The sequence below is a fragment of the Pseudoliparis swirei genome, chromosome 4, assembly GCF_029220125.1.
Source record: "Pseudoliparis swirei isolate HS2019 ecotype Mariana Trench chromosome 4, NWPU_hadal_v1, whole genome shotgun sequence".
In the NCBI taxonomy this organism is placed as follows: Eukaryota; Metazoa; Chordata; class Actinopteri; order Perciformes; family Liparidae; genus Pseudoliparis; species Pseudoliparis swirei.
Window position 1 is genome coordinate 5,402,525 of NC_079391.1, and position 21,680 is coordinate 5,424,204.

General features: G+C 39.5%; 2 protein-coding genes across 2 annotated transcripts; one reads left to right on the plus strand and one right to left on the minus strand.

Annotated features, from left to right (window-relative positions):
• The first annotated feature begins 4,315 nt into the window (after positions 1-4,315).
• Positions 4,316-9,528, plus strand: LOC130193156 (tetraspanin-3-like). The gene is made up of 7 exons (XM_056413553.1): positions 4,316-4,466; positions 5,274-5,465; positions 5,576-5,650; positions 6,535-6,636; positions 7,408-7,560; positions 7,692-7,775; positions 8,505-9,528. The coding sequence occupies exons 1-7, from the start codon at positions 4,404-4,406 to the stop codon at positions 8,595-8,597; spliced, it is 762 nt and encodes a 253-aa protein (XP_056269528.1). The 5' UTR covers positions 4,316-4,403; the 3' UTR covers positions 8,598-9,528.
• Positions 9,529-9,958: 430 nt separating this feature from the next.
• LOC130193153 (proline-serine-threonine phosphatase-interacting protein 1-like) lies at positions 9,959-20,286 on the minus strand. The gene is made up of 15 exons (XM_056413551.1): positions 20,163-20,286; positions 19,466-19,566; positions 18,258-18,332; positions 16,963-16,997; positions 16,745-16,851; positions 16,275-16,337; positions 16,016-16,108; positions 14,891-14,936; positions 14,627-14,706; positions 14,206-14,304; positions 12,996-13,092; positions 12,788-12,887; positions 12,447-12,529; positions 11,810-11,904; positions 9,959-11,621 (listed from the first exon to the last, which is right to left on the minus strand). Exons 1-15 carry the CDS (start codon positions 20,211-20,213, stop codon positions 11,490-11,492), a joined length of 1,257 nt encoding a protein of 418 aa, XP_056269526.1. The 5' UTR covers positions 20,214-20,286; the 3' UTR covers positions 9,959-11,489.
• Between the last annotated feature and the right edge of the window lie 1,394 nt (positions 20,287-21,680).

Consider the following 21,680-nt stretch of genomic DNA (forward strand, 5'->3'; position numbering starts at 1 on the left):
CCTAGTGAGAGCTCTGAGTGTGCATTCTTTTCACAAGTCCTTTCAGATCTGGTTGTTGCTCAGTTGTAGCTGCTCTGAGATAGTCTACCAAATGTCTGTCAGTTAGATGGGAACGCTGCTTTGATTTTATTATTCCCATGGCAGAGAAGGAGCTTTCAGACACATAAGTAGATCCAAAGCAGGTCAGGATTTTCTGAGCACACAGGATTAATGCAGGGTTTGTGTTCCTCAGAACACAGGATATCCAGAATGTGTCAATGCTCTCCTCCTTGTGTCTTTCTTTGAGGATGTTGTTGTGCTGCAGCTCTATGAGTTGTTCCTCAAACGCAGCCCTTTCGACTCCAAATTGCCCAGATGTGACGGAGACTGAAGTAGCCTGTACGTCACAAGCAAATTCTCTGTAAATGCCAGCACGGGTTCCAAGGATTTAACGTGAGTGAACCGAGGAAAACTCCTCTTTCAATTCCATGAGGTAGGCGCAGTAAGGTGGGTGAAAATGAACCTGGTTGTGACACTTGGGCCTGTAGAACAGGAAAGTGTGTGACATTTCCTACCTCAAGCTGCTGCGCAAACAGGCTCAGTTTGGTTTCAAATGCAGCCTCATCATTCATCATCATCGGCAGAACCCTCTGTTTTCCTCGAGCTTAAGATTGAGTGAATTCAAGTGACGTTATATCAGTCAGAAAAGCGGTGTTGTGCATGAATGTGTCATCTTCCAGGGTGCCAGTAAATCACGCCGGCCCTCTCTTCCAAAAATATGCGCACAGCTGGTAGCAGCTCCATGAAGCGATCGAGGACCTTTCCGCGACTAAGCCACCTGACCTCCGCATGCATCGCCAAGTCAGTGTATAGCACTTTCAAACTCTTGGACCGAGGAACGGAACTGTCTGTGTTTCAATGCGTGTGCAAGAATAAAATTGACTGTTCGTGTCACAGAGTCCATTGTCACTTTGAGCTCTCCACCTCTCAGCTTGCTGCACAATTGCTCTTGATGCAAAATGCAGTGATATGAGAAGAAGTCCGGCGTTTCAGGATCTTTTCTGAGCAAAGCAATTAATCCTTTCTCCTTTCCTACCATGGAAGGAGCCCCATCAGTAGTCAGAGAAACCAGCTTTTTTAAGTTGATGTTTTGCCTGGTCCGTGAAAAAGCTCATCATTGCAGAATAAATATCCTCTCCCGTGTTTGCCCTGTTAGCGGTAGCAAAGCCAGCATTTTCACAAGCAAATGTGTGAAAGAAGACCCAGACTATAAACTGCGCGATGTCTGTGCGGTCGGTGGATTCATCGAATGCTAGACTAAAGTACTCGCACTTTCAATGTCTTTTAGCAACTTTGATAAAGATCGTCTGAAATGACTTCCACTCTCCTGGTCACGGTAGAATCAGACAACTGCAGCTTTGAGATTTGTCTGATGATGTCGTCCTTGTTGTTAAATTCCGAAAACAGTGATTCCGCACAGTCTGCAAATGTATTTTTAAGAAATTCTCCCTCTGTAGCTGGCTTCTTGGCTTTCGCAATATTCCAGGCGATGTTGAGCGAGGCCTCTGTAACGTTGTCGCTGTTTTTAACAACGCTGCGGAACATGGATTGCTGGGCTTGAAACCCACTGAGCAACGTTTGTATTTTGTTTCTCCTCAGGTCGCTGCCAGGTGGATCGGCATCTTTAAACTCCGGGTGAAGCTGTTCGTGATGGCGTTGTAAATTCGCTTTGAGACAGAGATTGTTTTTGACAGAGGAGACACATTGGTTTCCGTGTATCTCTCCAAAAGCAAATTCACTTTTCCATGCAGAGTTGAAAACCCTGTTTTCGTCATCCACTTTCCTTTTCTTTGTCGCCATCATTAATTAAGGTGCAAAATATTTTAACAGATGAGCTGGTAGCGATAAAAAGGCGGGAACTTAAATTAAAGGCGCACTACCTAATTTTCACACGATTTTGGTTGACTAATTATAATTATTATGCATTCATTTTAAGAGGGCCACTGCTCCTTAATAACTAAGGATGGGTTAAATGCAGAGAACTAATTTCCCCTTGGGGATTAAAAAAAGTGTATAAAAAAAAAAAAATTTAAATTACAAAAAAAATTACAAAAAAAAAAAAAAATAACCAGGCATGTCGGGGGCCACAAAATAAGCGTCCGCGGGCCGCCTGTTGAGTAAGTCTGGTGTACGTGAAGGCACTGCAGGGGGTGAAATTCGTAAGAAATATATTTAAAATTAGCATCCATTAAAAAAACTTTACAAATAGTTATTTAATAAATATTCAATATCATGTAAATTATAAGTTTAAATACTGAATTTTCTATATTAAATCAGACACTGATGGCCCAGCACTGTATATTACATAATTAGTTCAACCAAAAAATAGTTTGTGCTGGTTAGGGGGTTCTTAGGTGAAACAGTATTTCACAGGGGTTACATCCCTAAATATAAAGGTTGCGACCCACTGGTCTAGAGGACATCACTCGGCCCACCAGACACACCATAGTGGTTCCTCTCGAGGCAACTCCATTTGCATTCGTGCACAAGAATTTTATGATGATTACCTTCGCATTGAAAATGCGGAAGGTAATGTTTTGATCGCAGTGTATTTGTGCGTGTTATTCGCATAAGTCCAAAAGTATTAAACAGAATCGCATGAAATTTGGTGGGATGATTGGTTATTATCCGGGGACCATTTGATTCGATTTTGGGATCGATCGGGTCAAAGGTCAAGGTCAAGGTCATGAAAAGGTCAACATCTTCTTTGAATCGCATGACATTTGGTGGGATGATTGGTTATTATCCGGGGACCATTTGATTATATTTTGGGATCGATCGGGTCAAAGGTCAAGGTCAAGGTCATGAAAAGATCAAAATCTTCTTTTTACCATATAGCGCGGTCAATTTTAATCCAATTGGAATGCAACTAATGCCAAAATGTCCATAATTCAATGCCCAATCTTGTGATATGCGAAGGTATGCGCTCTACCGAGTGCCCGTTCTAGTTTATCATTTTTTTGTCACCACATTGAAAGGATGTCATGTTTTTATACATGTAGAAGAGGGCTAGGACGTGTAAACTCAACCGAGGCCTTAAGAAGACACACTGAACTTAACGAAGGTAACTTACCACAACATGAACCAGACATTATTGTTCATAGTGCACGGTGAAAAAGAGTGTAATTATATGTATAAATTGTAAGTCACTCAAGTTAATATGACCCTAATTCACTTTGAAACTTTTTACACACTTGACTTCCTGTTTATGTTTCTTTGTTTCTTTGTTTTATTTGATTCTGTTTTAATAATGACTCACTCTTTAGCCAACAGGTAAAGTTGATGCATAATTCACAATACAGATGTATGTCGTGTCAAAACTTGAATTCGTAAGTGCTCGGTTTGAACAAGCGACAACTCACAGAGACAAATGTGATGAGCGTGTACTCAATAAATAAACAAGTCTTCAGGCTCCAGTCCAAGTCCTGATGGAGCGAGCGCCCCGAAGACAAGACAAGAGTAATTCATCTTGCCCTCGGAGGAGATTCATATAGGTTTGAGTAAAGTTAATTCATTTCTATTTATTTTATTCAGACTGAACATCTGGACAATGTATGAGGTCATCCTCAGGTTTGTCATTTTTTCTTTCTTTTTTCTTCTTCTTGCCAACAGCTTCCACTTGATATATGTTCCTCTCGTTTGAATCCAGTGTGAAATCAGCGATGCTACACTGCCACCTTGTGGCAGAAAGCCGCATGACATGAGGGGATTAGTTTGTTGATAAATGTATAAACACCTCAAACGAACCATTGCACCGGCATCAGTTGAAGATAAATTATTGCAGGCTTACTACCTACATTGATTTCATGCCATTGAGAAATTAACACAAACTTAAATTATAAAGTAATTATTATAGGTCTCTCCAAAAAAACACTCAACTGCAAGTCCAGAGATGTGAACATGTTTAATGGATGTAGTTAAAACATAAATATTCTCCGTAACAATTATTCTTATTGTTAATGACACCTAATATCCCACTGAATTAATTAAAATCCAATAACTAAATAGACATCTGCAGGTATACTGTTAAACTTTTCTTTTTTAAACACATAATTATATGGGTCTGTGTAAGAGAGTCCAACTACATTCCTGCAGAGCTGAAAAATATATATACTCAAATACACTCCATCACGGTTTTTTTTTTTTGATTGGTGACGTCATCGGAGCATGTGACCTTCTTCTTCTTCTTTTTCTTTTTTTTTGCGACGTTTTCATTGGTCGAGCCCAGAATAATCTGCACTTCGGGGGCAGGACCACCGAAGCCATTTTATTAATCATACCAGCAAAAAGGTGCAGCAGGTGCATCACTATATATATTTTTATAGTCACAGTTTTTAATTTTTTGTTGGACACATCAAGTTACCATGGGACAGTGTGGGATTACGTCATCCAAAACCGTGTTGGTTTTTCTCAACCTCATATTTTGGGTAAGAGAGAAAACGACGGAGAGGTCTTTGAACACAATGATGCAGCATCACGAGGCCGAGGATGGAGACGCGTTAGCGGGCACGCACACTGCGCCAGACACGCGCCGCAGTGTGCGGGCGGCGATGCGCGAGCTGCTTTATTCAGGCAGGATATTCACAAACAGTAATGTGACGTTAGAGGACCGAACAGCTGCTGATGGCACCACAAATTGTAGCAATGACGTAATGCAGCAGCTGTTCGCTCCTCCGGCCAGGCTGCATTCTGAGCTATTTAATCTGTTGAATTTACATCGCTGGATTAAGATACACATGAATATATTGAATATTGCTCTATTCGGTTTATCTTTAAATAGAAAAAGAAGAAAAAAAGACTATCATCTCCCAGGATGGATGAAACATAACAAGTGGCCTCTCAGTAATGTGTTGTCTTTGTCAGTTTGAGAACCATAATCTATTCTATGTATGACATAATGCATATTTTCTCCATGCAACATGTGTCTTTAGTCGAGTTCTTGAATTGTTTACTTTTCCCCCTTTTTTCTGTTTTGAATTCAATTCAAAGCTTTATTGGCATGATCATAATTCAATACAGTGTTGTCACAGGAATACTAATTTATATTATGAGGAGGCGAGAAATGCACACACTATATAACAACTTAATTACTGCACTGCATAGCACTGTGTGTTATAATTTAAAATAAATAAATCATCCATGATTACACAAAAATTATAAAAAATGAAGAATTGACGGATCAATATTAAAACAAGCCCTCAGTCTTCCTCTGTGCTTTGTGTTTCTCTCTGCAGGCTGCAGCCGGGATCCTCTGCTACATCGGCGCCTACGTCTTCATCACTTATGACGACTACGACCACTTCTTCGAAGATGTGTACACTTTGATTCCGGCTGTCATAATAATAGCCGTGGGGACCCTCCTCTTCATCATCGGCCTGATCGGCTGCTGTGCGACCATACGTGAAAGCTCCTGTGGTCTGGCGACTGTAAGCGTGGACGGCTTCGCTAAATTAAATATAATTTTTTTTTAGTTCTAACTCACCTGACTGATAAAGCCTCCGAACGTCAAACAATGCGTCTTTTCTTGTCGTTTCAGTTCGCTGCCATCCTGCTGCTGGTGTTTGCGACCGAGTGTGTGGTGGTGGTGCTCGGCTACGCATACAGGGCCAAGGTAAACACTCTGATTGGACGACAAATGGTGTTATAACAAGTAAAGTCAAATGGAAGTTGGATTCATCCATCCATCCAGCGGACCCAGCAGGCCGACACAGACTTCCCTCTCGCCCGCAACATTTCCGGCTCATTCTGGGGGATCCCGAGGCGTTCCCGGGCCAGCCGGGAGATGTAATCCCTCCAGCGTGTCCGGGGGTCTCCTCCCATTTGGACGTGCCTGGAAAACCTCTAAAGTCCAGGAGGCGTCCGAATCAGATGCCCGAAGTTGAATTCATTTCAGTTTATTTTATACAGCCCGATATCACAAATTCCGAATGTGCCTCAGAGGGCTTTACAACCTGTACACATACGACATCCCTGACCTTTGACCTCACATCGGATCAGGAAAAACTCCCAAGAGACAGAAAAAAACCCTTTCAGGGGAAAAAAAAGGGAAGAAACCTTCATTAGAGCAACAGAGGAGGATCCCTCTCCAGGATGGACGGATGAATAGATGTCATGTGACCAGAAGGAAGCATTACAGAGTTACATAAACACATTCAATGAATGTGGGTGTAGGTTTGCAGCATCTATATGTGTGATATTGTATGCTGTGTGTCTGTCTGCTTTTATAAAGCAATGGAAGATAAAATGGATTATAGTTCATAATTCAATTCAATTCAGTTTATTTGTATAGCCCAATTTCATAGCATTCGGAGTATTACTTTTGTTACGTCATGTTTTAGTTTCAAACTTCCTCTGCTCGGATTAATTCATGTTGATTTGTTTCTACACATCCCATTGGGTAAGAGTGTGACCTCTGGGGCCTACAGTGTAAATTTGATTTATGATAATAACGTGAAACAACTGCTTCTTTGAGATAACGTGCGTCTTTGGTTCCAGGTGGAACACGAGGTGAATCACTCCATACAGAAGGTTTACGACCAGTACAACGGCACCAACAGCGACGCCCCCAGCCGCGCCATCGACTATGTGCAGAGGCAGGTGAGAAGACAACTTTAAGAAAAACTTTTGACGGGTAAATCGTCATGTAAAAAAATACACTGAATGAAAATGAATGAGTTCATTTATTTCGATCAGCAAAATATAAAACCACCGGTAATAAAAAAAAAAGAAGAAAGATACATGTGGCGGCCCGAAAGGGTTAAGGCTGAAGCTATCTAGCTTATAAGTGCCCTCACCTATAACTGCTTAACAAACTTGTTCCAAAGAACCGTATATATATATATATATATAAAACAAAACAAACAAAATCAAAACAAACAAACCACACAATCTAATTATAATCATTTTAATTATTTTAAATACAATTTAAATTCAATTCAGTTCATTGTGTAAAGCCCAATATCACAAATTACCAATTTCCCTCAGAGGGCTTTACAATCTGTACACATACGACATCCCTGACCTTTGACCTCACATCGGATCAGAAAAAAATTCTCAAAGGAAACCGAGAAAAAAAACTTTCACATGTAAAAAAGGTGAAGACACCTTCAGGAAAGCAACAGAGGAGGATCCCTCTCCAGGATGGACAGAAGAATAGACGTCATGTGACCAGAAGGAATCATTACAGAGAAACAAACACATTCAATGAGTATGAGAGGCATTATGAATAGTTCGGAGTCGGCTTGGACCACGATCCAGACCTCCGTGATCCAGACCTCCGCGGTCCAGACCTCCACGGTCCAGGAAACAGCAGAAATTGTGTTCCACACTCTGATGTATTCTCCCTCTCGATTTTTTTATTTATCTAAGCTTTGCTGCTGCGGCATCCACAACTACTCCGACTGGAGGAACACGCACTGGTTCAAAGAATCTAAAAACAACAGCGTGCCGGCGAGCTGCTGCCAGCCGAGCGTCATCAACTGCTCCGGCACGCTCAGCCGGCCCGCGGAGCTCTACCAAGAGGTACGAAACAAGACGCCGAGAAACCCAACAGCACAGAGTTCAAGTTGTTATAGATGGCATTTGTATTTCTCCTGAAATGTTTTTTTTATGCCGGTGAAACTTATTTTAATGTCGTTGATTTCCTGTTGCAGGGTTGTGAAGCTCTCGTGGTGAAAAAGTTGAAGGAGATCATGATGTACGTCATCTGGGCTGCGCTCACTTTTGCATCCATACAGGTGAGGAGGACTTCAATGCCACCGGGAATTAATAAATACAACAAATATTAAGTCGTCAAATCAGTGCAAGCAGCCAGAAAAGTTTTTTTTAAACAAATCCCCAGCTTGGCAAGAGACTCTGAGACACGTATTACAGCTAATGTTAGATTACACGCGCACATTATTAGTTCTTATAGGTTTTACTGGATTTATTTAATAATAATAATAATAATAATAATAATAATAATTCAGACTTCTATAGCGCTTTTCTAAGCACACCATTTTTACATTTGGTTTTAATTCAGCTGAACCTGATGGTTATAAACCTCCCAGGGGAAAAAAAAGATCTTTATTGAGAACTTCACATATTACAAAGTACATAAAACTAAGTCATGAATAAATAAATGGTGAAATATCTGTACTTTAGTGTAAATGTTTACGTTACATTGAAAACGTATTGACGGAGCAATCTGGTTTAATTAAAAGTGATTGCAATATATAAGAAGTCACAACAAGTAAATAATAAGAACAACAATATTATAATAAACAGGAATTAAATAAAAAAATACTAATAACATTTTGTGCTTACACTGTGTGATTTACCATAGTAGCGAAGTGGTAAAAAAAGAAAGTAATCCACGAGTTCAGCATGCTTAATAACAATAAAATAACTGATTGTTACCTCTTGCCCGTGTTGTGCATACGGACTCATACAACAGTTGTTTTTGTTTACTTGCCGTCTGCCTCCAGATGCTGGGCATGCTCTGTGCCTGCGTGGTGCTGTGCAGGAGGGGTCACGACCCCGCGTACGAGCTGCTGGTCACAACCAACAGCTACGCATGAAGGAGGCCGCCCACCACCCGAGCACTCGAGAAATCAAAAAGAATCACATGACATGTCCACGGTAGATTCCCGCTGTAGTTATATAATAACCCGAGCACACCTTGCACAATTCATGATACAGCAGTGAACACTGGTGATGTGGTTTTTTTGCTTTGAGGGGGAAACCAGTTATTTATTGACATGCTTTGTAAGTTACTGTTACATTAGATGTTCTTGTTTTTTCTCTCCTTATATATATTGAAATATTTACAGTAGTCAAAAGTTATTGATTATTGGTGTTGATGCAGAATTGTATTTTTTATGTTGCTTGATCAAACTTCCCCGTGAGGATTATGAGAAGTCATTTGGAGCGTAATGTGAAAAAAAGAATGTACTGTATTTCCTTGTGTGCTGTAGTTTGCACACATAACTAAAACTCTGGACATATTTCCTGGTTGTATATGAAAATATATGCTAAAAAAGAACAATTTTGCTAAGAACTTGGTTGGTAAGAATGATTTTTTTTTTAAATGGAAGAAAAAAACAGAAAGATTCAGTGATTTTGTCTGAGTTTTGTTTTTTTGAAGCAGCGCAAAGTTTTGGGTTTGGAAGAAAGAGTTTTTCATATTCACAAATATTCAGGTTGTGAATAACGTATGTTGTGTTTTGGCTTCATTCGCGAGGCATCGCCAATATGAACCTGTTAGTGTTATCGGTGTTACCTGAAGTTTAAGTGTACGTGTAGCTTCAGTTTGTTAGTCAGAGAAATCCCTGTTTAGATTCCTCCCTGCTATCAGAATTATGACGCATTATTTTATATATTTTTTGTGAAATTGTGCACCGTTTATATATATATTTTAGCTGCTAGATATTTAGCTTGTGACGCTGAAAACAACCCCATTGAAAACAAAATGGTGTATAGACTGAAGACAAATAAAGTCATACATTTCAACTTGAGTGTTTAATGGCTGTTTCATCCACATGGCTTTACATGAAATTTGATTTTATATTTCATCAGTCGCATGAAACATGTGAGAATGTTTAAATACATAGCTACGTCATCACTTGACATAAAAAAGATTTATAACAGCTGAGTGTTTGTCAAGGCTCAGGAAACCCTTGCAGGTGTTTTGAGTTAATTAGACAATTCAAGTGATTTGTTTAATACCATACTAGTATACTTTTTCATGATATTCTAATATTTAGAGATAGGATATTAGAGTTTTCTTAAGCTGTAAACCATAATCAAATATAAAATAAATAAAAAGCATAATTAATATTTTGATTGATTAATAAATGAATGATGCATTTTTTTTTTTTTTTTTTTTACATAAAAAGAAAAAAAAGAACAATCTCAATCTTCTTCTACAGTCCTGTATGTGAAAACAGTTTCCCCAATGGACCTGCAGACAATTAAAGTACTGTAACCTTCAATCTTCCCCAGCTCACAAGAATGTGAGAAACCAGGCGCAGTGGTGAGTAATTTAGAAATCCATAACATCCTGGAGAAAGCATGTCATAAAACATCATCTGCTTATTATTATGCTACAATTTAAAGTGAGTGGATAGAGATGGAGGAGTAGATTTAAAATGGTGCTTTAAATGTCAACGTTATCTGGAATGCAATGCCAAGGGTTGTTATCCTGCTGCAAATAACGGCGGTAAAAAACAAATTTTATACGTATTATCTTGTACAGGACACATTTTTAATCATGCATTTTGAAGAGAAACCTGAAGACTAAACACCTCGTCGTGCCCCACCAGGCGCGAGATCTAGTTTTAAACCAAACCGCTGGTATAAGTAATACTATTTAACGCTAACTAATGCTAACACTAACTGTTAGCTTGTCAGAGGACATGGGGGTTTTAGCCTGCTGGTGTGATTGGTCAACAGTATCTGGTCAACAGTATCTGGTCAACGGTACCTGGTCAACAGTACCAGGTCAACAGTATCTGGTCAACGGTACCTGGTCAACAGTAGCCTACCAGGTCAACGGTACCAGGTCAACAGTATCTGGTCAACAGTATCTGGTCAACGGTACCTGGTCAACAGTTGCCTACCAGGTCAACGGTATCTGGTCAATGGTAGCCTACCAGGTCAACAATACCAGGTCAACAGTACCTGATCAACAGTAGCCTACCAGGTCAAAGTTACCAGGTCAACAGTATCTGGTCAACGGTACCAGGTCAACAGTATCTGGTCAACAGTATCTGGTCAACGGTACCTGGTCAACAGTAGCCTACCAAGTCAACGGTACCCGGTCAACAGTATCTGGTCAATGGTACCTGGTCAACGGTACCTGGTCAACAGTATCTGGTCAATGGTACCTGGTCAACAGTATCTGGTCAACGGTACCTGGTCAACAGTATCTGGTCAATGGTACCAGGTCAACAGTATCTGGTCAACGGTACCTGGTCAACAGTATCTGGTCAACGGTAGCCTACCAGGTCAACGGTATCTGGTCAATGGTACCAGGTCAACAGTAGCCTACCAGGTCAATGGTACCAGGTCAACAGTAGCCTACCAGGTCAACGGTACCAGGTCAAGACTTTCAGGGTCTCAGGCGTCTTCCTGAGAGGGTAAAGCAGCAGGACAACACGCTGACATTGTGACAGCAAACTTAGCTAACGTTAGCAAAAGCGAATGGAGGAGAACAGGTACGTGTCCAGATGAGCACACGTGTTAAACTGTGAGCTAAATGAGGAATAAAGTTGGGCGCGTTATATGTAAAATTGTCCAAATGTGCACTGCCAAATACAGGGCCATTCAATTTACCCACCCTTAAACGCCATGTCCACTGAACTTCATCTCAAGTCTCCTCGTGATTCATCACATCGAGCTTAATAATGACTTATATTGGCGGTACTGACAAAAGCAAAGTCCCTGGAAGCCGAGGAACGACTCCAGGTGGCTCATATTTTGCCCAGATAGTTTCCCGGCACCAGCCCGGTCAGCCCGTTGCTCTCCGCTGTCCACCAGCAGTCTTCTCCTCGTTCCAGCACCCGGACCACGTCTCCTCTGGTGACGGACAGCTCATCCTCCGCCTGACCGGTGAACACACATGACACATGTTGGTTACTTCAAGCACCCGAACCTCTCCCCTGATCACCTACGCACTGTACATATGGAGAAATGGTTCTGTCATGGTACTGGAATTGACAAACTAGGTTTTATGAGCAGAAACGTCTCATTATTGCAAATAGTCTAACGCATAATAAGTCTTAGTAATCACCCGGGCTGTGTATTCATAAAGCACAATGTAGACGTCTTCATCGGCTGCAAGTGGGGCCGATGCTGCCCCCTGCTGGAGGTCAGGGAGGGCTGCAACTAAACCAGAGTGAAAGTAAAACGTTAACTTCCTTGAGAAATCAAACTTTTTGTATACAATACATTGTATAAAGCGCACTGATTTCTTTATTCAATTAAAATGTGCAGTTAAGTGAATTTTTTTCATTTATTCACATGTTTAGGATTTGTTATACATCATGGATTTATGTTAAATTCAACATTATAAGTCGGCCACACTAATCTGAACAATATGGACATTCAGGCTCCCCAACGTGGCTCAAAGGTGTACTGTATATATATATATATATATAAAAAAAATAATATATATATAATATATATACACATCATATATATAGACTGATGGCAGACATTTTATATCATGATTTATTTCAACCCATCTGGACTTTCTTTTAAAATCTTATGATTATTGTGGCTGCTTCAAAGTAAAATGTAAGTTTATGCAAATGTAAAAAATCCATATTCAAATAGATCCACTATGAGCACAAATAGACTGACGTGTTCATTATTCCCACTCAAAACCATGGCATACGAGAGATCTAACAAGTGAATGCAATACTTACACTCGCCAACAGGTGTCATTGGTGAGTTTTGAAGACTGTTGACATAGATGTTCACAGAACTTGCCACAAGGGGATCAGAGCACCTGCAAGATCCAGGGCAGGTTTAGGATTCACACAAGTGTTCTGATCAACAGACACTTGTTGGCCTAAATAACAGCCTTATTTCATTCATTCACATTGTCAAAAAGAAGATTTTTTTATTTTCGTAGTATTTTAAAATGAAGAAAGATGAACCAGGAGGAGACGGCATGCATCCACGTGTTATACCCTTCGCCCTATCGGTTGCACAGTAACAATGCCGTCTCCTCCCGGTTCCTCCTCCAACGTGGACCGCGTCACACCTCATCGTCCCGTCTTCTTCTTCTCCCACTGCGAAATGAGCTCGGCCGTTGCCGTGCCGAGACGTCTCCGTCTGGTAGAAGTTCTCGAACAATATGGACTCTTGTGTGAGGGAAAAGAGAAACGGCTTCTTTGAGAAGGGAGAGTCAGAAGTTGAGTAGCGCTCTTAAATCCAGTCTTTCACTTCTCCCCTTAAATGTAGTCTCTTACCCGGAGGCCTCGTTCCGGTACTTTTCATGCCGATGAAATAGTTGTTGTCTGTTGTGATGTCACACTGTTCCAGGAGCTTCCTCACCTCCTCGATGAACTGAAAAACAAGAGGCGATTCCTGGATCACATTTTTAGTTTCTTTTTAAATGCAGTTAGCATGCCCCAAAAACATAAATGAGGAAGAAACTAAGCATCCTCGATCAAATGTGTGACATGTGCTGTTGGCTCTTTCTTTCAAGAACTAGTCGACATATCTCCAGCCTCAGTATGCTCACATGCTCACAATGACACATGTCCACCATCTTTGTTTAGCATGTTAGCGTAGCGACGTAGCATACCGGCACATGGTCTTCTGAAGTTCTCATTGAAACCAGGCGTTCAGGCCTCAGTGAGACACTAAGGGGTTAAAGGGCAGTTCACCCCAAAAAATCAAAGATATATTATTTCCCTTCTCCCTGTAGTGCTATTTATCAACCTGCATCGTTATGCTGGGTGTTGCCGAGTTTTGGAGATATCTGCCATACAGACGTCTGCCTTTTCTTGAATATATTGGGATTATATGGCACTCGTCTTGTTGTGCTCAAAGGGCCCAACAAATATATTTGAAAACCAAAACATTTTCTAGTTTAGTTAAAAAATAGGACATATATCCTATAAAACAACTAGAATAGGCATTCAGTAGAGGGCATACCTTCGTATATCACAAGATTGGGCATTGAATTATGAACATTTTGGCATTAGTTGCATGCCAATTGGATACAAATTGACCGTGCTATGGTAAAAAGAAGATTTTGACCTTTTCCTGACCTTGACCTTTGGCCCAGTTAATCCCAAAATCTAATCGAATGGTCCCCGGATAATAACCAATCATCCCACCAAATTTCATGCGATTCGGTTCAATACTTTTTGTGTTATGCGAGTAACACGCATACAAATAAATAAATAAATACACGGCGGTTTCAATGCGAAGGTAATAACACTATTTTTTAAATATCCTTTAAAACGATAGTTCCTATATTAAACTGCAATATAGTCCTATTATGTTCCAGAGAAGGCAGAAATATCTCCGACTAATACCTCCAAAACGGTCTGTATTGATAAATAGCACTACAGGTAAGAGGGAAAACATGTATTTTGGGATGAACTGTCCCTTTCAGGTTTGGTTTCAATCAATATAAATATATTTTAACGAGAAACAAGTGAAGGTCACCTCGTCGTCTTTGACGCACTGTGTGGAGAAGTGGTTGCAGTGGTCCCAGAGACAGCACCTAAGCATGCTGATGCGATCTCTCTCCAGTTGCTGGAACACCTGAGAAACACACACCGCCGGTTTCTACTGCACCAAGAGTTCATTTCAGTGACTCGGAGAGACCCGATTCTATTCTTCACATCTCGTAACGCTGCATCGCTGCACACCGGCAGCATCAACGTTGCTTTGTGGTTTGTGGGTTTGTTGTGTCTATGTTTGATGCTCAACGCACCATCTGCATTTCCTCGTTGGCGAGGTGCTGTGAGAGGAATCGTACATGCAGATAAAGAGACTTTAAGGGCGTGAGGTCTGGCCTGCGTGGTTAGAAGACCTCGTTGTGGTTATGACGGAAGTGCGTGCAATATAGAAGTATAGTTCATACCTCACAGGTGCTTTTGTGTGTCTCTTCCCAGTCCTGGCGAACACTCTCTAGCTGACCAGTGTTGGTAAAGTACAGCTTCTCTGTGAGAGATTATCAGATGGTTATCGTTAGAAATTAAACAAAGCACCAAAAAAAAACATCTCCAGTGCCAGTTTTCTCTAAACTTGTGTAATCTGTGACGACAAGTCATGAATACAGACACACGCTGAGGCGTGCAGGTTCATTATAGACATTGCAGAGATGACCGTTGGTTGCGGGTCGTACCGGCTTCACGGGCTGCCTGCCTGCTTTGCTTCGCCTTGTGACGCATCTGTGAAGGAAACAAAAAGAGTATTACACAGGAAGTGACAGTGTGACCAGCGTGACACATTCTCATCGCAAACTGGAGATAATTCATCACTTTAAAAAACATCTTCATCATCGTCACGAGGCCAAAACACGTTAGACCTGTCGGCGAGGTGTTTAGGTGTTTTTAAAAATAGACTAAAAGAGTTGGAGGTTGGTTCATCTGGTTACCTTCGCATTGAAAATGCGGAAGGTTATGTTTTGATCGCCGTGTATTTATTTATTTATTTGTATGCGTGTTACTCGCATAACTCAAAAAGTATTAAACCGAATCGCATGAAATTTGGTGGGATGATTGGTTATTATCCGGGGAGCATTTGATTATATTTTGGGATCGATCGGGTCAAAGGTCATGGTCAAGGTCATGAAAAGGTCAAAATCTTATTTTTACCATAGCGCGGTCAATTTTTATCCAATTGGCATGCAACTAATGCCAAAATGTTCATAATTCAATGCCCAATCTTGTGATATGCGAAGGTATGCGCTCTACCAAGTGCCCGTTCTAGTTGTAGATGTTTTCTTTGACTGAGGTATGTGCACCTGTGTGAACTGATGACTTGAGTCTTAGCTGTGGTTTTATTCACGCTGTAATCTAAAAAAATAAAAATAAATTATTTTTATTGTCTGTCACTGTGTTGCATCGTCTGAAACTGTGTGTAATGTGCTGCTGCTGCTGTCTTGGCCAGGACTCTCTTGTAAAGGAGATTTTTAATCTCAATGAGGCTTTTCCTGGTTGAATACATTTGAAATAAAAAGGTGTCTTTGGCACCTTTCTTGAATATGCAAAAGTCTAAACACAAAAGAATAATTTGGGAATATTGAATGCACGTTCAAAGAGACGCCAGCTCGTGATGATACTGTAGCTCCTCCTTGCTAGATGTTGCATAGTCACTGTGCACAATGGCAGCAACGTTCCACCACTAAACCTGCAGTGTGGGGTGCAAAGCCAAATGTCGAAAAGGAAGTCTGTATTTGTTATGCCTAGAAACCACAAACTGGTCTGATGCTACTCTTATAGAGTGGAAGCCAGTTTAGTTAATATACCTTTTCAGAGTTTTTGGATGCAACGCTTGTCTTCTCGAGCCCCTGTTCCGCCTCGTCCGTCTCTCTGCATCTCAGCTCGTAAAACTTCTTCGACTGTAAGAGACGGAAACAGAAACCGGTGTTCCAAGAGCTGTGTGACGTTTGCTATTTATGTCGATGATGACCATATATACACGTATACATATAAGTCATATTTGATTTCTGGAGTAAATGCAAAGTGTACTAATTGAAATGATATCAGTTTTTGGCTGTTACTTACTTCCATGGTCCTCTTGTACAAATAAACCTTTTTCTTCTGAACCTTCTCCATGATGCTCTGGAGCTGTAAGGGGAAGCAAAATGGTCCAACCTAAAATATGTATTGTATTCATCTATATCCTTTTGATACTCAGACCTACTAACATACTGTAGAAACTAAATAAAATACTGTCTAACTTGATCTAAATGGAAATCGTGAATGAACATCTTCTAGAAGGTTTAATAATGACTATAATTGTGTTATCATTGTAGGAAGTATCGTTGTGAATACATTACTTGGTGATTGATTAGCTTTTTAAATATTAATACATATTTATTACCTATAAGGGGTTTTAAATGATTTTAGGGGTACATACAATCTGCACACAGATTAATCTCTATATGCCATCAAACCTCACATTATGTTCATCAATGAAACCTCACTTTTAATGTGCGTACAATAAGTCAGTTCATCATAATATTGTCCAGTACCTTCTTCCTCTGCTCTTTCTGCCGCTCTCTGAATGTCTCAATCTTTTTCACCTCCTCTTTCAATATATCGGAGAGCTGGATGTGAAAGTTACCGATGTTCTCGATTTCTGCAGCCCAAAAAACAGCAAACTGAATGAATTGTATACACAATATACGCACATTGAAAGAACAGCAACAGCATTTAGTACTTTGGTTTGTCCATGGCTCGTGGGACTTACGTGTTTTTAAAAGATCAAAGGATGCTCTCGTGGTGCTGGAAATAACAATGCATGTTTAGGATCAGAAATACATGAGAGGAAGCTTGGTAGATCTGACATGTCTGACTGCTTATGACAGGAACAGGAAATATGGCAACGCATTGTGACCACTGTGGATGCGGTCGGTTGCAGACACAGAAACACGGCCACTCCTTTTATTCTACGGGGTCAGATCAGTATCAGTAATTACAAATGTACACGGAGAGACTCACAAAGGCAAACACAAAGATTCACAAATGTAAACACAAAGACTCACAAAGGCAAACACAAAGATTCACAAATGCAAACACACAGACTCACAAATGCAAACACAGAGATTCACAAATGTAAACACAAAGATTCACAAATGCAAACACAAAGATTCACAAATGTAAACACAAAGACTCACAAATGCAAACACAAAGATCCACAAATGCAAACACAAAGATTCAAAAATGCAAACATAAAGATTCACAAATGCAAACACAAAGATTCACAAATTAAAACACAACAATTCACAAATGCCCACAAAGAGACTCACAAATGCAAAGACAAAGATTCACAAATGCAAACACACAGATTTACAAATGCACAGAGAGACTCAAAAATGCAAACACAAAGATTCACAAATGCAAACACACAGATTCACAAATGTAAACACAGAGATTCACAAATGGAAACACAAAGATTCACAAATGCAAACACAAAGATTCACAAATGCAAACACAAAGATTCACAAATGTAAACACACAGACTCACAAATTCAAACACAACAATTCACAAATGCCCACAGAGAGACTCACAAATGCAAAGACAAAGATTCACAAATGCAAACACACAGATTCACAAATGCACAGAGAGACTCAAAAATGCAAACACAAAGATTCACAAATGCAAACACACAGATTCACAAATGTAAACAGAGATTCACAAATGTAAACACAAAGATTCACAAATGTAAACACAGAGATTCACAAATGCAAACACAAAGATTCACAAATGCACACAGAAGGATTTACAAATACATCCCGATGCACACATGAATAAATTACGATTTACTGTATAGAAATGTAAAAGAAAAATCACTAATATATTTCTGCATTTCTACATGGATTCATATGCATTTGTTTGCGGATCGCTACACCACATTCTTCCGTCTCAAAGACCTATACATGTGTTTCCTTTGAAAACAGAAGTTATGACTCACAGACGCCTGGCTGATGCTTCATAAGTCGAGGGTCATCACGTTGCCCTCGAATGCCCGTCGGTGTATTTACCTGATCTCTGTGTGTCCTCCTGCTTTGCGAGCAACGGTCACCAGCTCCTTCCCGTACTTCTCCTCCGCCAGCGCCCTGTGAAGTAGGCCAGCCGCGTCACATTGCAGCCCATCTGGTTTCTAGGATTTACTTAAACTAAAGTGTGTTTTTCTTGCCCTGACAAAAGAGACGCGTGATATGCTCACATCATTTACACCTCACACCTCCATTTAACAACAAAAACACCCTATTGTTGTATTTTCGCCATCACAGAATAATCAGGAAGTAATAATATAGTGAAAATATATATATTGTTGGGTAATAAAATGTCCTAAATCGACCTTCGACTCATCTTTTGTTGTATTGGATTACATCTTAACCCTCCTGTTACCTTTACATTTCCTAACATATTTTACCCTCGGGGTCAATTTGACCCCAGCAATTAAAACCTCCAGAAAATTATTAGAATTAATATTGTTTCCCAAGTTTAAGTGTGAGGTACTTTATGTTTGTTTGTTGACTACCTAAATAGCCCTTTAAATATATAAAAAAGTTGATATTTCTTATATGTTTGACACAGTGAAAAACAGCCTGGGGTCAAATTGACCCCAAAGAACACCGACATTAAACATTGAATGGGGTCAAATTGACCCTAAAGGTAACAGGAGGGTTAAACAACTAAAGTGTGTTTTTCTTGCCCTGACAAAAAGAGACTTGTGATATGCTCACATCATTTACACCTCACACCTCCATTTAACAACAAAAAACCCCTATTGTTGTATGTTCGCCATCACAGATTAATCAGGAAGTAATAATATAGTGAAAATATATATATTGTTGGGTAATAAAATTTCCTAAATTGGCCTTCGACCCATCTTTTGTTGTATTGGATTACATCTTAAAGGGTCACCGCATATATCTGTCGTACTCTATTATCATTTACAACATCCAGTGTTTGTGGTGGGCCGAGATATCTTAATAAAAATGTATTAATGCACTGAACCTTTTATTTTTAAAGTACCATATCGTTAATCTATTGGGATGTAAAGCTGAACACGAGAGGGACTGATTTCATGTTCTATTGTCTCATGATCATAAATACTCCAGTAATCCAGTTATCCCTGCAGCTGGAAACAAGAAGCTAGATGTACTTGGATTTCTATCCATTTCCATGGTCACATAATTACACAACAATCACACACATTGTGTCGCGCAGACCGACGCTATACCTCATCTTTAAAAGCTCCTCCACATCTTTGCACATTTGCTTTCCGTCTTGCAGCCTCTGGATCATAGCGTCGTACCCTGCATGGCACGTGAAACTGGACCCCTGTGAAGAAAACATAGAAACAAGCTTATAAAGAAATATTAAAATGACCAGCGTTGCTCAACTGTTGCAACATTTTTCTTGAGTCACTCCTGAACTCACTCTGTGGTTAAAAATGCAGAACTAACATGAAGCAAAAATAGAATATACGACAACATTCTCAGTACTCAGAAACTGCAGATACATTTAATAACTTGCATACGGATGGACCTTGTAGCACAGAGTTTGGGGTATTTATGAACTGTATGACTTTTCAGTACTGCCTTGGTTAAATGGTACAAGATTGCTAGAACTTAAATATCTTAGAATTTAACTTAGAATTTAAGAAATACATGTTTTTTGAAATATAAAATGGTAAATTTGACCTCTATACTTAAAATGTTGGCTAGTTTAGGTCTGCAGATTACTGATTATACGGTTTTGTTCTGTAGGTACTTTTAGATTATCTGCTAAATTAATGAATTAAATAGTATAGTTTACTCGACATGTGAATTCTACGTAAAGAAATAAACATAAAAAGATTGCATGACTTCAAGAACACCCGATGCACTTTCGGTTTTTAAGCACGAGGAAACCACAGCACGAGAGCACGGACTTACCCAGAACGCATCCTTAAACAGCAAAGGTGTCATCTCAGGCGTCGCTTCCATGAACTCAGAGGGTGAACTTCTTTCACCGCTTTCTCTCTAAACTTCAAATAAACTTCAGTGAAGTTGTGGAAGGCCCGAGTAGTTGGAGGTTGGTCGACGGTGAGCAGACTGAACGTCAGTGAGTCCTGATGAATGAGGAAGAGCTTCGGTCCCGTGATGTCACTGACCACAGGCATCCGCTGGTGTGTTACACTGAATGTCTAGTTTTAAGGATTTGTGAGAGCAGATCATAACCTGTTTCTGATTGGATAACGTAGTGGGTGTGTCTGTGTTTTATATGATATGTTAGCTGCAGATGAACTTTTTATTTGGTCATTTACACTAAACGTACACATACTGTGTGGTTTCAGTTTCAGATGGATGAATGTTTGCCGGTGGCGAGCTATTATATAATAGATATGAAATCATTAAATGTCCCGGGTTTGTCACGGGGTGAGGCTCAGGTGCAGAGAAACAGGACCGGCAACAATATGAATAACAAGAAACTCTCTTTAATGAGGCAAAAAGTTAAAAACAAAAACAAAAAAAGTCCAAAGAAGGGGCTGGCAGAGAATCTGAGGTCAAAACAGGCCGGTCAGGAAACCACAGGCCACAAGGAAGACAGAACAAAAGACAACAAACCGACAGGAGACAAGGGAAAGACTGGCACAACATATAGGGGGGAAACACAGGTGTACGGCATGATGCAATCAGGGAGACAGAGGAGTGGCTGAGGGCAGGTGAAGGGAATTAACCAATCAAGGAGAGAGGGGCGTGGCTGAGGGCAGGTGAAGGGAATTAACCAATCAAGAATGAGGAGACACAGAGGAGACAGAAGAGAGACAGGAGACAGAGGAGAAACAGAACAGGGCATCCCATCATCGGGGCATCTTAATATAAATATATATATATATGTGGTTCATATTATCCAATAATTATATTTATATTTATATTATATGGTATTTATATATCATATTATACTGAATATTATTATTTGATATATATATATATCCATATATATATTATTGGTCTGGTGATGTTATTGGTATGCTGTATATATATATAAATATATATATATATGTGGTTCATATTATACAATAATTATATTTATATTTATATTATATGGTATTTATATATCATATGATCCTGAATATTATTATTTGATATATATATATGTATATATATATACATATATATATATATTATTGATCTGGTGATGTTATTGGTATGCTGTATATATATAAATATATATATATAAATATATATATATGTGGTTCATATTATACAATATTTATATTTATATTATATGGTATTTATATATCATATTATACTGAATATTATTATATGAGATATGTATATATATATATATATACATATATATATATATATAAATTAAATTGTATGAATGATATGTGCTTCTTATGTCAGTGTTGGAATAAATGTTAAATATTTAACTAGAGTAGAAATGCGTGCAATTATTAGAATACT

Excerpts from the sequence above, each read along its gene's own strand:
- LOC130193156 (XM_056413553.1), top strand. The coding sequence starts at position 4,404 with ATGGGACAGTGTGGGATTACGTCATCCAAAACCGTGTTGGTTTTTCTC. Across the intron at positions 5,466-5,575 it reads GCTCCTGTGGTCTGGCGACT|TTCGCTGCCATCCTGCTGCT; the intron begins GTAAGCGTGGAC and ends TTGTCGTTTCAG. Across the intron at positions 5,651-6,534 it reads GCTACGCATACAGGGCCAAG|GTGGAACACGAGGTGAATCA; the intron begins GTAAACACTCTG and ends CTTTGGTTCCAG.
- LOC130193153 (XM_056413551.1), bottom strand. The coding sequence starts at position 20,213 with ATGGAAGCGACGCCTGAGATGACACCTTTGCTGTTTAAGGATGCGTTC. Across the intron at positions 14,305-14,626 it reads CACACAAAAGCACCTGTGAG|GTGTTCCAGCAACTGGAGAG; the intron begins GTATGAACTATA and ends TGTGTTTCTCAG. Across the intron at positions 11,905-12,446 it reads AATGACACCTGTTGGCGAGT|TTGCAGCCCTCCCTGACCTC; the intron begins GTAAGTATTGCA and ends ACTCTGGTTTAG.